Here is a 15067-nt window from a genome sequence, read left to right as displayed (position 1 = left end):
TTCCTGAAATTTCCTGAAATTTTGGTGCTGCTAGCCTAAACACTGCGCCCCCTGCAGGCCAAAAACCAAAAAACGCTAAAAAATACAAAAAAACCCACAAACGAAGGGCGGAGCTCTGGACATGCAATGGGGGGGGGTTTGAACCCAAAACACCCCCCTTACCTACGTCCTTGCATGCAATATCTATTAATTGATTAAAGGCAAGATTATGCACTACGCTGAGTGTGATTCTCATTTTGTGTAGTTTTCTCCTTTTCTAAATGTAGTCACTTGGGTTGGTTTTCTGAATGGCAGAATGGCAGCAGTGGGGGGGCGGGAGGGAATATATGAGTAAACTCATGTTCCTGATTGGGCAGGAACACTTGTATGACCAGAACAGGACCCATTCACTGAGTTTTGCTTTCCCTCAGTGATGTCAGCAAAGAATATTGTGATTTCACCACAATACTTATGTGATCCCTGATTAGCAGCGACAACTCTGAGAAGGTGGTTTGAGAGAGTAGCCACGTTGGTCTGCAATAGAAGAGCTAGATTTGAGTCCAGTAGCACATTACTGTCCATTGAGGATATGAGCTTTCAAGAGCCAACACTTTTGTGAGATAGCAGAAAAAGAGAGCCTTGACTCTCAAAAGCTCATACACTCAAAACTTTGTTGGTCTCTAAGTTGCTGTGCATGTGTGTGCGGGCCATCAAGTCACAGCTGACTTATGTCAACCTTGTGGGTTTTTCAAACCGAGAGACTTCAAAGGTAGTTTGCCATTGCCTGCCTCTGCGTGGACTGAAAGAGTTCTGAAAAAACTGTGATTGGCCCAAGGTCACCCAGCAAGCTTTATGGGGAGGAGTGGGAATCAAACACGATTTTCCAGATTAGAGCCCACTACTCAACGATTACACCACCCTGGCTCTCTTCTAAGGTGCTACTAGACTCTAATCTAGATGCTCTATGAAGGAGAAAATGGTGTAGAATGGCTCTAATCAAGAAGAAAATGGTGTAGAATCAGCAGAATATTATGAGAACAAGGTCTACAGATAAACCTTTCAAAAAAGGTGACGAATCTTTACTTCTCTTAAGTATTTCCTCCTCATATCACTTTTGCTTTGAAAACTGTAATGTGTGAACACTTGGCACACCCATAAAATAATTAAGTTGTATTTCACCATAATATTTCTCAGTCCTTCCCCCACAAAAGTTTTTCTGATTCTTTCCACAAAACTCTCCACTCATTCTGTCTTATTTTATTTTCAATATTACTTACATATTGCCATTGAAAATCTGCAACCAAATATTCTCATGGAGAAATTACTATGAAATATTAATTTCTACCTACGCCATTACCCCTGTTTGCTGCTGCTGCTGCCCCCCAAAGGTTCTTGCTAGGCCCTGGATGAATTTTCGCTCAGCTTTGCACTCTGCCTTGTTTTTTTGCTTCAGGTCAATTTTCCCTCCTCCTCCTTTCAAACATATGCTACCTTCACCAAGGGCTTCCCCTCCAGTCCCTACTTTTCACCTTGCTACTTATCCTGTCCTCTTTCCATCCATTATCTGGATTCTTCTTCTTTTTATTAAGGCTGTGGTTTGCATAGCACTACTGGTTCTCTCCCAACTATTTTTTCTGTCCCTTCGCCAGAAGGACCAGCTCAGTGTTGGTATGAAAGGCTATTCTTTTCCCACTGGTCTTCAGATAGGCATCTTGGTTTAGTCAATGCTCTCCCACAATTTAAAACTCTTGTAGCCAGTGTTATGAAGTGGTTAGAGTGCTGGATTAGGATCAGTTCAAGTCATCACCATGTCATGAATACGTGCTGGGTGTCCTTGGGCCAGTCACTGTCTGTCACCAGGCAGAAACTCCAAGTAATCTGAATATTGCCCCTTTCTGACAGCCTTGACAAACTGGAATCCCTTTGCTTCTTCATGTAAAATTCAGTAAGAGAACGGAAGTATTTAATGCTGTATCCCATAGAATGTTTGTGAGAATGGGAATTCTCTGCATTGTTAAAAATAAAATAAAATGATAGAAACTGACTGAGTGTGAACCAAATCTAAGAACAGATTTACTGAGCAAACATGTGTGATCATTTTTTGGTAAAACATCACATCAACCTTCATAGTAATCTTTTATTTATTTAAAATGTTTATTCTCCACCTTTTATCAATGTCCAAGGGAGCTTACAAAATTTAAATAGAAAACAATTGAACACATGACTTAAAATACTTCAAGTTAAAACTACAATATTGTACCTATCAGCTGCTGGAGACAGTCATTCGTTATTTCAACTAAAGGTATGTCAAAATATTCCACTTGACATTTTTAGTGGAAGGAGGAGTATGCAGAAGCTTTCCATACCATATTTGGCAGGCTGTTCCAAAGTGCGTGAACAGACACATTGAAAATAATTGTACATAGGCTGTGATTGAATGGATCTCCCAAACAGAGCAGACCATAACATGTGAAGCCCCTGATGACCTTAGTTGGAACACAGGAGGCAAGATGGTACATTAGATATGCAGATTCTAGGCCATATGTCATCCAAAGACTATACAAAAAATCTTACAGAAGCACTGGTACATGGACATCTCTAGATCTACCCCTATATTAGTCAATAATGAACAACTCATTTTTCTACAATATGATTTCAATTGCTGTCAAAAATATTTTTTTCTTCCCACTGCCAACAGAAATAATCACTAGGTGGTGGTGATGGGGATGCTTATACTCAAAGATGTCATTGCCCCACCTCTGAATTCCCAGCTTGCTTGCTTTCTTTTTAAGTGCATAGCTTTCTCCTACAGAAAAACAAAGTCTTTGGGAGTATTTAAATAAACCTGTTCCATGAACAACCAGTTCTCTAGTTACCAAGAACGCAAACAACACTGCACATGTGCAGAGAGCTACCCTCTCATTACACAGTAATGATATACATATCTACTTAGTTAGATTGCATGAACTGATTTCCAGGAAGGTATAGTTTAGGCAACGTCCACGTTAATAATTAAAGGCACCGATTAATGGCATTCTCCTGTACCCACCTAGTCTTTCCAGCAGTTTTAGAATTCTACCCAGCAATATCTCTTTGGAGAAGAATATAGGTACAATAATTAAATCAACAAATCATTTTTCCCCTGGAGAGATAATGGTGTGTGCCAGACATATAGTTTCTTCTAAGGCTTCTTCATGAGCATCCTTGAGATAACTATTTGCACATGTAAAATGCAAATGTGAGAAAGTAATTTGCACTATAAGCTCAAATACATTTTACATTTAGCAAAAGTTACTTTCCATGTTATGTTTATTTTTAGCCTGGTAACACACACACACCCGCCCCCAACATGTGGTTGGTACAAATATGAAACTAGCATGAAAGAAAAAAACTGTTCAGAAATAAAGCTAATAATCAACTCTTCTTATAAAATGAAAGAACTTATACATACAATATAATTAATCACCATAATTCATATTTTATAACAAAAGTTTATAGCTCAACTCAAATCTATTTTTTCATACAATAGCTAAACACAGATACATTCTATAGAGCCACTTAAATTCTACAGATCCACTTAAATTTTAACAGTCAGTATAATGCCTATAGAGCAGTGATGGTGAACCTTTTTGAGACCAAGTGCCCAAATTGCAACCCAAACCCCACTTATTTATCGCAAAGTGCCAACCCGGCAATTTAACCTGAATGCTGAGGTTTTAGTTTGGAAAAAACCGGTTAGCTCCCTCTTCCTCCGCCCCACCGGCTCAAGCAGGGGCCAGCCTGCTCTAGCCTCCAGCAAGTCCCGCGCGCACCGCTCTGTGCCTCTCTAGCATCTCTGCCTCCTCTGCCTTCCCCCCCCTCGGGCAGCAGCCACCCAGAGCACAGGCACCAGGCCCGCCAGCCGAGTCCTCCTTCCTCACCGCAGTGCGTGCATGTCATGCTCAGTGGCCCAGGCCAGCGTAGATGTGTGTGTGTGTGTGGGGGGGTGATTTTCCACCCCCCACATGACAAACTCTGTGTGCGCGTGCCCACAGAGAGGGCTCCGAGTGCCACCTCTGGCACCCGTGCCATAGGTTCACCATCACTGCTATAGAGGCTACAAAAATGGTAAGTCAAGGTATAAACAATATATCACAGTGATGACACTTCCATATGATCTTATACCAGTGATAACATTTCCATATGATCTGACAAGCTCCTACGTTTTGCTTGCTTCATAGATTTTTTCTCAGAGAATTCCAAAAGACAGATTAATTTCAGGGACTGAGTTTAAACTTAAACTACTCAAAATATGATCCGTTAACATTCCTCAGTGATATTTCTTATCCCTGACAGTGCTGCAAACACTCAGTAGGAGACCACAGTGCACCAATGTCCTTCTTAGCCACACCCTGTCATTTCAAAGCCATACACAGCTGAGTTGGATCAAGCATAGGGTTTTCACAGGCACAGTAATTTGTGCTTGCATCTTGGCTCCCCTTACTATGAAGACCTGCCATCCTAGTACCTATTCCCCATCACCACTGGATAGGCTAGGTTGGCACTTGAAGGTGCTTCACATAACAACAACAACAAAAATCGTCTGGAAATATTTCCCATCATAACAAATGACAAATTAATACCAAAAAAAAGACAATGAAACACTGGCAGCAGAGATTAAAATGATTTATACACCTCTGCCTCCTTTTCCAGCGTTCTAAGACAAGACATACTCTAATTCCAGAAATAACACACAAGCTAGCACAAATATGCCTCCTTCAAATTAGCATTATATCTGCGTTATCGGTCTACTCAGGCACCGAGGACATCTGGCCACATTACTAAGACAATTTTTCCATATTAAAAACACCAGAAGAACATTCGTATTCTATATAGAAGTTATGTTTCTATATTTCTTCTTGCACTTGTCAAGATAAGGAAAATTTATAGTTAAATATAGCAATTGTGCTCATTTCATGTATAATTTACTTTAAAACAAAGACAAAAAGTGTAAGCAGAAGAAACCATATAAAGTTGTAGTTCTGACATTCCCCTCCCCACAGCTGTCACTTAGTTCCTCTAAATATTTTTACAACTTTATAATCTGGTTAAAAATTAGACTCAACTACAAATAGCAAAAACTAATGTGAACAAAGCAATACAATTGGATTCAAATTCAAGCCTTTTCATATGATTTTACATAGGGAATACTTTATGTTCATTTTAAGTCTTGCTATAATTGAGAGCTACAAATGTCAAATGCAGCTGTAACATGTAAGATAAGACGCAAACCAGTCTACAAAAGGTAAAGTTCTGTATAAATTCTTTAATGAATGCCCACAGCAGAAACATGGACTAGCAGCAAACATGAGTTACAGTAATGGATATTCATACAGCATCCAACTGGTTTGTTGTACAGCCAATACAAAATTGTAATAATTATTTAAAAAAACCCTTTTTTCCATACATCAGATTTAAAAACTCTGCAGAAAAAAAGCAAGTTTTAATAAACAGGCAATGAAATTGCTACAGATCTAGTTGTTAATCTTTAATTCGTCTTTCCAAAGGATGAGACATTAAAATGTCCTAATAAAATTAAGATGGGTGGCCTGGGTTACTGAAGAATTCTCAAAAACTGGTTCTGGTATGTTTTCTGGACTGTGTGGCCGTGTATCTGGTGGATCTTGTTCCTAACATTTCGCCTGAATCTGTGGCTGACATCTTCAGAGGTGTATCACAGAGGGCAGTCTGTGAACATTTTCAAGTAATTGACAACAAGCAATTTCAAAAGGACTCCTGGTATCTTCATGGAGAGCCCTTCCTTCCATTCATTGACCCATAAATTTTAAAACATCTTAGCACCAGACTCCATATTTCAACCAGTTTTCTTGATTTTTGGTAACAATAGCATGTTAAAAATTAACAAGTTAATTTCTGAAACAAAAATCAATGTAAAATGCAGAGGTTGGATTGGCTTTCTAGCGGATTTCCACAAGGCTTCGTTAGTCAATAGTATCCACAGGCAAAATCTTAAAATGAACTTTTAAGATGTATTTAATTTTTGACAGCTTAACAAAAAAAGAATAGACTGTACATTTACAACAGGACACAGTTCATGTGTCAGTTTTAGTATGTATGTATAAAAATTAACACTTTTGAAATAACCCACCATTTAAACACAATAGTTGATGGGTTGGTGATTTAATTATAGGTAGTTGTTAAAAATTCCATGGAATTTATGCTAGTGTTAATGAAATACTCATTAACTAAAAACCGCCTGCTACAACAATAGTTTAATTACAGTAAATAGTGATTAAAGATTTTTATTTCAGAGAATGATTACAGATAGTATACATAATTATAGAGGAAATCCTGAGTTTAGGTACATGCACTGAAGTCAACAGAACACAGGCACATGAAATATGCACAACTGAATCTGAAGGTAATTTCATTTTAATCTGTATCATACTGCATTAGAATCATTAATTCAGATTTGCCAAATATCACCAAAAACCCTAAAGATAGTTCCATTATGTGGGCTGATTCAGATGCAACAAGAAACCATGGTTTATTTTGACCATAATTAATGAAACCTGGATTCAGCTTGCAAATAATCACTGAGTCCTGACTCATTTTGGCAAATCCTGGTTTTTGAACCTGTGTTCTTTTCCCCCACCTGAAACGTGGCTAGTATCCCAACCTGCACTGTCACACTAAATTGAGGGCCAAGTTTCATTGTATCACTAACAGTGCAATCCTGTGCAAAATTACTCCAAATTAAAATGAATTGGCTTAGACTGGAGTAACTCTCTTTAGGATTGTACTGTAAGCTCCTTACCTCTGGCCAATAGCAATGTCAATGCACGGAAGTTACACTGTGAAGTCTTCAAGCCAAACACAGTTCCAAGTATCCCATCCTGCAGTAAACATAGCAGGCTCTCCTCCCACTATGATCTCACTACTATGGCTATACCAGGGTCCCCAATGTGGTGCCCATGGGTGCCATGGAGCCCACCCAACACATTTCCTGGTGCCCACCAATTGGTTTTAGAAAGTGGATGGGGTCATGTGAGGGTTTTGTCCAGCAAGCTTTCCGACTGGCTGTGCAGATATTTTAAAATGCTGCTTTGGCAGTATTTGCTGCAGTCTGAACAAGGATATTCACTGAGACTGAAGGTAAGCTGCAGCAGCCATTTTGTAACTGGCTCCACCTCCTGCAGTGGCCAGGTGGAGTTGGGAGACCCAGGCCCAAAGAGACACATCTTTATATGGTTCTCTTATGGAATCCCAAGGTGCAAAGTCACAGAAATAGCCTGTGCAGATCCTGGTGTCGCAGACCATGATTAACTACAGTTAGCATAATGGCGCATACTTGGATGATCCAGCTTTGTAATGCAACTTAAATCTGGAACCACCAGTACAAGAAAGTGGGTGGAAAGCAATGTTGCCATCAGCAGATTTCCAGAATCGTAAAATAATACAATTGTGACATGCAAGGGTGTAGGTTTCTGTTCTTAATTCCTGAGGACTCTCCTGCCTTATTATAAAAAATAGCGAGAATAGTAGCTAAATAATGTCAAAAAGGAAAAACTGTTTGAAAGAGCTCACAAAACAATGTGAATGTGCTATATTTTACATATGTTACCAGACTCTAAATGTTTTTCTAAATAAATTGCTCCCACATTGCTACTCTGTGTGTGTGTGTGTGTGGGTGGTGTGTATTCTGACTTTTGGTGGCATTAATCAGTAGATACACTGGACATCTATGGTTCCCAAAATCAAGGTTCCCAAAATATGACTTTCATTCTTCTCGCTCAGACAGTAGCTGATGATTTTTCAAGTGCCAAAGGAGCCCAAATAGTATCAGGAGCATAGTTTTGAGGGGGAAGGGGGCGAACATTTGTGAACATGCAGTTCCATTCATGGAGTAAATAATTCCTGCTGGCACTGTTTGTGGTTTGGAAAACAGAATGGGAAGGAAGGCTGAAACCCCATCTTCTGCACTGTGGTCCTGATCTGAATTAGGACCCTGCAGTGCTTGAGAAATTAATTAACGCAGTTGCTGCCTGACTGAGGTGAATTAAAGTTGGGTCTGGGAATGCCGTTTGGCCATTACAGGTAGCAGTAACCTCAGAAATATATTATTTGTTTATTTAGATACGTAGCTCATGTCTTTTCTCAAAGGCAAAAAACTGAAGCAGCTTAACATTACCAATGAAGAAGAGATCACAAACAGCTCTCCATCCACTCCTGTACTACTCATCATTCCCATAGTGCCTTCCTTGCTTAGGGAGGGCTACAACTCACTGGTGCAGTTAATAGTTTGCATGCCTAAGGTCTTAGGCTCAATCCTTGGCATCTCTGACTGAGAAATTCCAAAAGGCTAGAATCCTTCTTGAGTCTTCCAAGAACTTCTGTCAGAGTAAATGAATTCTTGGTCTTATTCCGGATGAGACAGTTCCTTCTGTTACATTCCATAACTGAGAAGGCAAAAGTTGAAGAACTGATTCAAGCTGCCATGTGTGTTCTGGTCTTGGGGCAACTTATGTGACACAAATCAATTCTCGGTGGCATTATTTCTTTGGCTCACAGTTAAAAACAAGTTCAAGAAGTAAATTACATACACCAACACCCTACTGCTGCTTCAGTCAAATTATAAAGCTAAGTTACAACAGATTTACACTTGTGTCTTGTTCTTCTTGTCTTAACGTTATTTCTGCCAATTACCTTCTCCCACTGTAGACACCCCACAGACCCCTCATGTTGTCCCCCAACCCTCAGGAGAAGTATTTCAAGGCGACCGGCACCCTGTACTAGGAAGAGGGAGAAGTTCCATCCTTCAAGCACTGCTGAGCCCCACAGTGCATAGATTATACCAATGAGCAAGAGGAAAACTCTCAAATAAAGCAGAGTCTAAGAATGACTTTTAAAAATAGAAGTGTGTTGGAAATGATAACACGTAATGTAGAAACTGGGCAGAAGTAAGCAAAAGGAAAAGATGGGAGTGTTAGAGGAGAAGACACATGATATGCTGGCCTATTCCAATCCCAGTAAATCCCAGACTCAGGGACTGACAGTTGTGCATGTCAATGGCTTTCCAGACAGTGCTGGAAGATACAGAACAGGGCAGTTATGTTGCTGAATATACCATGTCTCCCCGAAAATAAGACCTATCCCGAAAATAAGCCCTATCATGATTTTTCAGGACTTTTGGAGGAGGTTTAAAATATAAGCCCTACTCCAAAAATAAGCCCTACTGGTAGTTACAGATCTGGATGGTGTGATCCAGCAGAGCGCTCCCTGCCAATGAGGATGCAGCTTGCATCACATGTGACTGGGAAGCAACGGGACTGCCAAGAGCCCGCCTTAATGAATTGTGAAGGTACCATATTTCCCCTAAAATAAGCCCTACCCTGAAAATAATATAAGACCCTGTCTTATTTTTGGGGAAACACGTTACTTAAGTTCTTATCTGCAAGATACAACTTATTATAAACACAAACTGTGTTGTTTAAGTTGAGCTATGCTATTATAAACTTTTTAGAACATTAAACACAACATTTTGACTCTGAAATGCAGTTCTTTCTAAAATGATAATTTTCATTGAAATAATTTCAGTTTTATATCTGTTCCTCAAACTGGCCCCAGAATTCTGTATTAAATGCTAATGTACTCATGATTCCTTCTCAAATCTAGAATTTCAGATTTTGATTTGAAATATGTCACACAACTGCCACCCTAGAAGCCAAGCTGATATGCCTGAGGAAAAAACAATCCATGAAGAGCAACACAAATATTCTTTTGTTCTTTACAGAAGAATAGCTTACACACAAAAGATTTTCAGAACCACAAAAATTCTATTTATTCTCTTGGTGGAAAAGTGCCAATAACAAAGTAATTGCATATAAAAATCTGTTTTGAACCACAACATTATGACTTAATGAGGCATTCATTTTAATGACAATTGCAACAGCATTTTTTTCCACCTGAAAAATCAGCTTTTTTGATGAATCACAACTTGCTGCTAAGCTTTTACTGAAGCTAACAAGACATTCAGAAACAGTCTAATTTCAACAGAAGGTTCAGTACTGCAATATCAGCTCAAGACTATTAAGTAAAATAGCATAATAGTGTAAAGGAAACTTTTATTACTGGCAATACAGTAATACAAGTAGTCTAAAAATAAGCCAGATTCAGATTCCTTTATTGGTATAACATGTGAATAAAACAGATAAGAAAATCACACCAGGTAAACCTAACCAATAAGACCAGCAAAATATAAGCAGAATAACAATGAGTCATTGTATCCTTATTTAAGAAAAACATTAACTGCCACTAATTGCAAATAATTATCTCATTTTGAAACTGTTATAAAAATATTTACAACTAAACCAAATGGGAGAAGTGAGGTTCTACAATGACTGAGATCAGGATTTGTTATAACCATCTACTAAGTCATTGCACCTGGCTCAACCTATTTCCAGAAAAATGTAGTGAAAGTCCAAACTCATATATCTTGATTTTGCCTGCTTAACTAAACTCTCTCTTGATGGCTACAAAAATAGTTAAGTGTGTTGCATGTTGGCATGCAACCAAGAGTGCACACCAGGAACAGTATGCCTAGAACCTGTAAGCGTGGGCCTACATGGGGAGGGGATGGAGAGAGGAGGAAGGTATGACAGGTCAGAGGACTGCAGCACAGTCCTGGCCACCCAACCTTCTTCAGTAGGCCTATGGACCTTCCCTGTCTGGCACCTGGCTTCCTTCTGGCCCAGCCGACCAATCAAGGCTTGCCTTACGAGGACCTGAGCCAGGCTGTGGGTTCTCACAAGGTCCTCAATGTGCTGCAGTCCAGAACAGGCCTCTTTGGCCTCAGTTTTTTTGCCAAAAGGACGCCTCGTGGTCTTCCTGTCTGCCAACATTTTGTTTTCAGTGTGCCATGTCCTGAACATTGATAACAGTATTGCAGATGCTTTATCTCACTTTCAGGAGGAGAGGTTCTGCAACCTGGCAGAAGAGCGAATCACTACCTGGACCCTTTGGGCACTTGGTAATAAGTAGTAACACAGGGAGTATTCAATTCCGTTGCTCCCTCTATGTTCTGCTCATATTCCTCAGTGATAGTGGCCGTGGGGTTTTTTATCCTATTGGGCTGGGGGTTCCAAAACACTTCCCACTACTCAGGACATGGTCTTGCACAGGTTCTCAGTTCTGTCCAAACTAGCAAATGGGAGAACACGAACCCTGAAGTGCGACAGTGCATGTAAGTGTTTCTATACGTAGGCTTTCTAAAGGCACCCAAACATTTTCAGCAAATGAAATCAAGTCTACCAATTATGAATTTTACTAGCATATTACAATTAACCATTATGCTCCAACTTGAGCGCAAAAAGGAAGTTGCATAAAATTTACATATGAAATTTCAAATTCAGCCCTTGAAAGTGGGTGCAGAGACTCACTCATATTCACATAAAATATCACAATTTATATATATTTAAAAGCACAAAATTGCGAAAGATTACTATTAATTTTAGTAGCTAATAATGTGATATTGGACTATAAAGCACATTTGTTCTAAAAATATTTCCTCTGCTATTCAAGAATTCTGAAAATCTCATTTACATTCTAAGATGCAAGTATAATATATTTTACTTTTTAAAATTGTATGTGTTCCTTATGGTTCAAAAGCAAAAAAACAGCACACATTCTCTCCTCAAAATAATCTCTAGTAACTTCTGAAGGAAGCGTTTACTATTTGCTTGTTAGAAACAAGTACAAAACCTGAAACTTTTGTTTTGATACAGCCCGCTTTCTGAGACTTAAAATTTACAAATAGCCCTTTGCATGCCATGACTCCATAATTTCACGGTATCATTTTAAGAGGATTTAAAACATTTAAAGTCCTTTAAAGCAATTAATTCTAATAAAGCCACAGTCATTTAAAATATTGCTTCCAATGAACATGAATAAAGTGCTTTTACTAAAATATTTTGTTTCAAAAATATTTTGTTTCAACGTTGAACTTAAAAGAGTATCCCCATTCACCTTCGGCGTGATTAGTTTTAAAGAAAAACAGGGATAGGCATACTCCCCTCACCTGGATTCAGAACAGGTTGATACAAGCCATTTAAAAAACCCTAGCAAATAACATGTGTTTTCTAAGTCCATTCCACAGCTTTTTCTAAATCCATTCCAAAGTTTTTGTTGCACTCCTCGTCACATCATCAGGAGAAAGGCTCTGCCTAAATGCCTGCTCTGCCACAAACCTCCAGACTTGCCCATAAGCATTCTAATTGAGGGGCTGCCTCTTTTCCTCATGCCTGATCTGGTGGCAACAGCAACTACAGTGGTGATTACCAGAATGTGGCCAATCCTTGAGGCCTTTTCTTGCCTGGTCCCTGCTGGAATGCTGCAACTGTGTGTTCCAAGAGGTAAGAACTCTAGGATATGTAGTCACAGCAGAGCCATCAAGTGCCCTGAAAATTACATGTGCAAGGGCTCCATGAATCTGAGACACTGATAGTGTTGCATGCACAAAGGGCTAGTGATCAGGCAACACACGCCAGGAGTACTTTCTAGCCCGTGCATGCTCAGAAATTCTGTTAACATTTCAAGACATCAAAAAACCATATTCTGAATCATTTAATAACAAACTACCAACATCACTAGAACGCTAAAGCTCAGTTTCACAAAGACAGAAAACATACACTGCCGGAGTGCAGCTTGCCGATTTTGCTGCAGCAGTTCCTACTTTTGGAGACAAACAGCATTAGGCAGAGGGAAATGCTCCAGTAAAATGGTAAGCAAATTTACTGTCCCCATCACACACTTGTCCCATAGAGCAAGCATTAAGTCTCGTTGAATTTTATATTTAAAAAAATGGGGAAAGGGTCCTTTTACTTAATAAGGATGTGTGAATGGAATCTGTACCTATGTGCAAATGGCAAAGCATTCTGGGTGGGTTCAGCCCTTGGTTCTGAGTTTTGGGTCACTTCTGGAGTTGTTCTTTCATCATCTGTCCCATTAATGCTCTCAGGCGTAAGAGGGGATTGAATATCACCTCCTGCAGATTCCTTAAAGAAAGAAGGTATTGGTTACACATTGATTTTTGTGCACAATATATACTCAACAGGTAAAACTTCTGAGTACAGCAGTGCAATAATACATTTAAAACTACTATATGCTTAGTAGCTATAAGAAAAACTGGACAAACACTGGGCATTAAGTTAGAAATTATCAACCTCTACTTTGTCCTTTCTGGACAAGATAAATAGAGAGCATGGTTGCAGAACAACTCCAGGTTTATCTGGCTGACTCATCCACCCTCCCCTTTCAGTCTGGTTTCAGGATGACCTATGGGACAGAGATGGGGTCGACAAGTTCAGCTGATGATCTCTGAGAAGAGACAAGACCGGTGTGCTTCTCTGTTGCTCTTACTGGATTTATCAATAGCCTCTGATACTGTGGACCTTGCAATCTGGTTGAGGTGTTTGGGGATAGAGGTAGGGATGGAGCGATTGCTTTGGATTGGGTTGCTGCTGGGAGACCAGTGGTCATCAGTGTGAAACTTGTTCTGTGGGGTTCCACAATGCTCAGTCTTATCCCACCATGCCATTTGATTTCTATGTAAAGCACTTAGGAGAATCCATTCATGCTTCTGGAGTTGGATGCCATCAAAATGCTGAAAATACCCAGCTCTCTATCTCTTTCTCTGCATTGCTCAGTGATGCTGTAGAAGTCCTGAGCCAGTGCCTGTTGTGGTTAAATGACTATGGGTGAACAAGTTGAAACTAAATCCTAGTAATACATAGATAATGCTGATTGGAAGGCTGAGGTCTTGAAGGACACTGTGCTTCCTATATTTGAGTCAAACTGACATGACTGAATTCACTTTTGAACTTAGGGGTTATACTGGATACAACATTATTACTGTAGAAGCAAGTTGATACAGCAGCTAAAAATGCTTTCATCTATCTTCATTTAGTCCAGAGGATACCTCCCTATCTTGACCCAACCAATCAGACATGGTTACCTTGAGACTTGACTATTATAATGCACACTACACGAGTCTACCCTTAAGAATCAACTTGGAAACACCAGTTGGTACAGAATGAAGCAGCGATGTTCTATTCTTGGGCAGAGACTGATTTTATACACTTCGATTTGGCTTTAGGACAGCATTTGGAACACAGACTGCTTCGGTTGCCTTGGTTGATTAGCAAGAACTAGATTAGGGAAAATGTGACCCTACTAGTTCTCCTGGATCTCTCAGCAGTCTTCAGTACTATTAACCATAGCACTCTATTGGGCTGCCTCTCAGCTCTGTGGTGGTTCGAGTCTTATCTAGGAGATCAGCCCTACAAGATTGTGCTAGATGAGTCCTGTTCTCCCCCATGGCTATTGGCCAGTGGATTTCTTCAGGACTTGATTTTATCCTCCATGCTATTTGATATATATATGAAGCCACTGGGAGAGGTCATTAGGAGGGTTTGGGCTGCGTTATCACTTGATATCCAGATGATCCCCTGCTCTAGCATTCTTTTCCACTTAATTCCAAGGAAGATGCTGTGGTTCTAAGCCAGTGCTTGAAGTCAATAATGGGCTGGATGAGGATGAACATGATGAAACGTAATCCTGACAAGACATAGGTACTCTGGGTTAGAAGAAAGGCAGACCAGGACCTGAGATCTCCTCTGTCCTGGACGGGATTACATGCCCCTTGAAAAGTCAGGTTCTCAGCTTGGGAATGTTGCTTGACACAAGAAAATCATGTGGCTGCTAGGTTAGGAGTGCTTTCACCCACCTTTGGCTGGTGTGCCAGATGTGCCCATTCTGAGCTCTGTTTGATCTAGCCACAGTTTCCTCATTAATTACAACTAGGCTAGACTACTGCAATTGTGCTCTACTTGGAGCAATCCTCCAAGAACATTTGGAAACTGCAAGTAGAACAGAATGCAGCTAGACAACTACTTGAAGCCAGCTGTCAGGTTCATGTGACCCCAACTGCCTTTTCTTTTGGTCCTGAGTCCAATTCAAGGCATTGTTTTTGATCTTTAAAGCCCTACATGGCTTGAGACCAGGGTATCTCAAGACTGTTTTCTCCTGTACG

The 15067-nt window shown here is 39.9% G+C and overlaps 1 protein-coding gene across 2 annotated transcripts in view; it reads right to left on the bottom strand.

Moving 5' to 3' along the window:
• Window positions 1–15067, bottom strand: part of HOMER1 (homer scaffold protein 1) — a 102819-nt gene that overhangs the window by 35363 nt on the left and 52389 nt on the right. For both annotated transcript variants that reach the window (XM_048503195.1, XM_048503193.1), the window contains one exon: window positions 12889–13031. In XM_048503195.1, the coding sequence (XP_048359152.1) occupies window positions 12889–13031 (143 nt within the window). The remainder of the gene's footprint in view (window positions 1–12888; window positions 13032–15067) is intronic.

This window comes from Sphaerodactylus townsendi, linkage group LG07 (genome assembly GCF_021028975.2).
Source record: "Sphaerodactylus townsendi isolate TG3544 linkage group LG07, MPM_Stown_v2.3, whole genome shotgun sequence".
Taxonomy (NCBI): domain Eukaryota; kingdom Metazoa; phylum Chordata; class Lepidosauria; order Squamata; family Sphaerodactylidae; genus Sphaerodactylus; species Sphaerodactylus townsendi.
The sequence above is the reverse complement of the archived record's forward strand: the minus strand, read 5'-3'. Positions and strand labels throughout refer to the sequence as shown.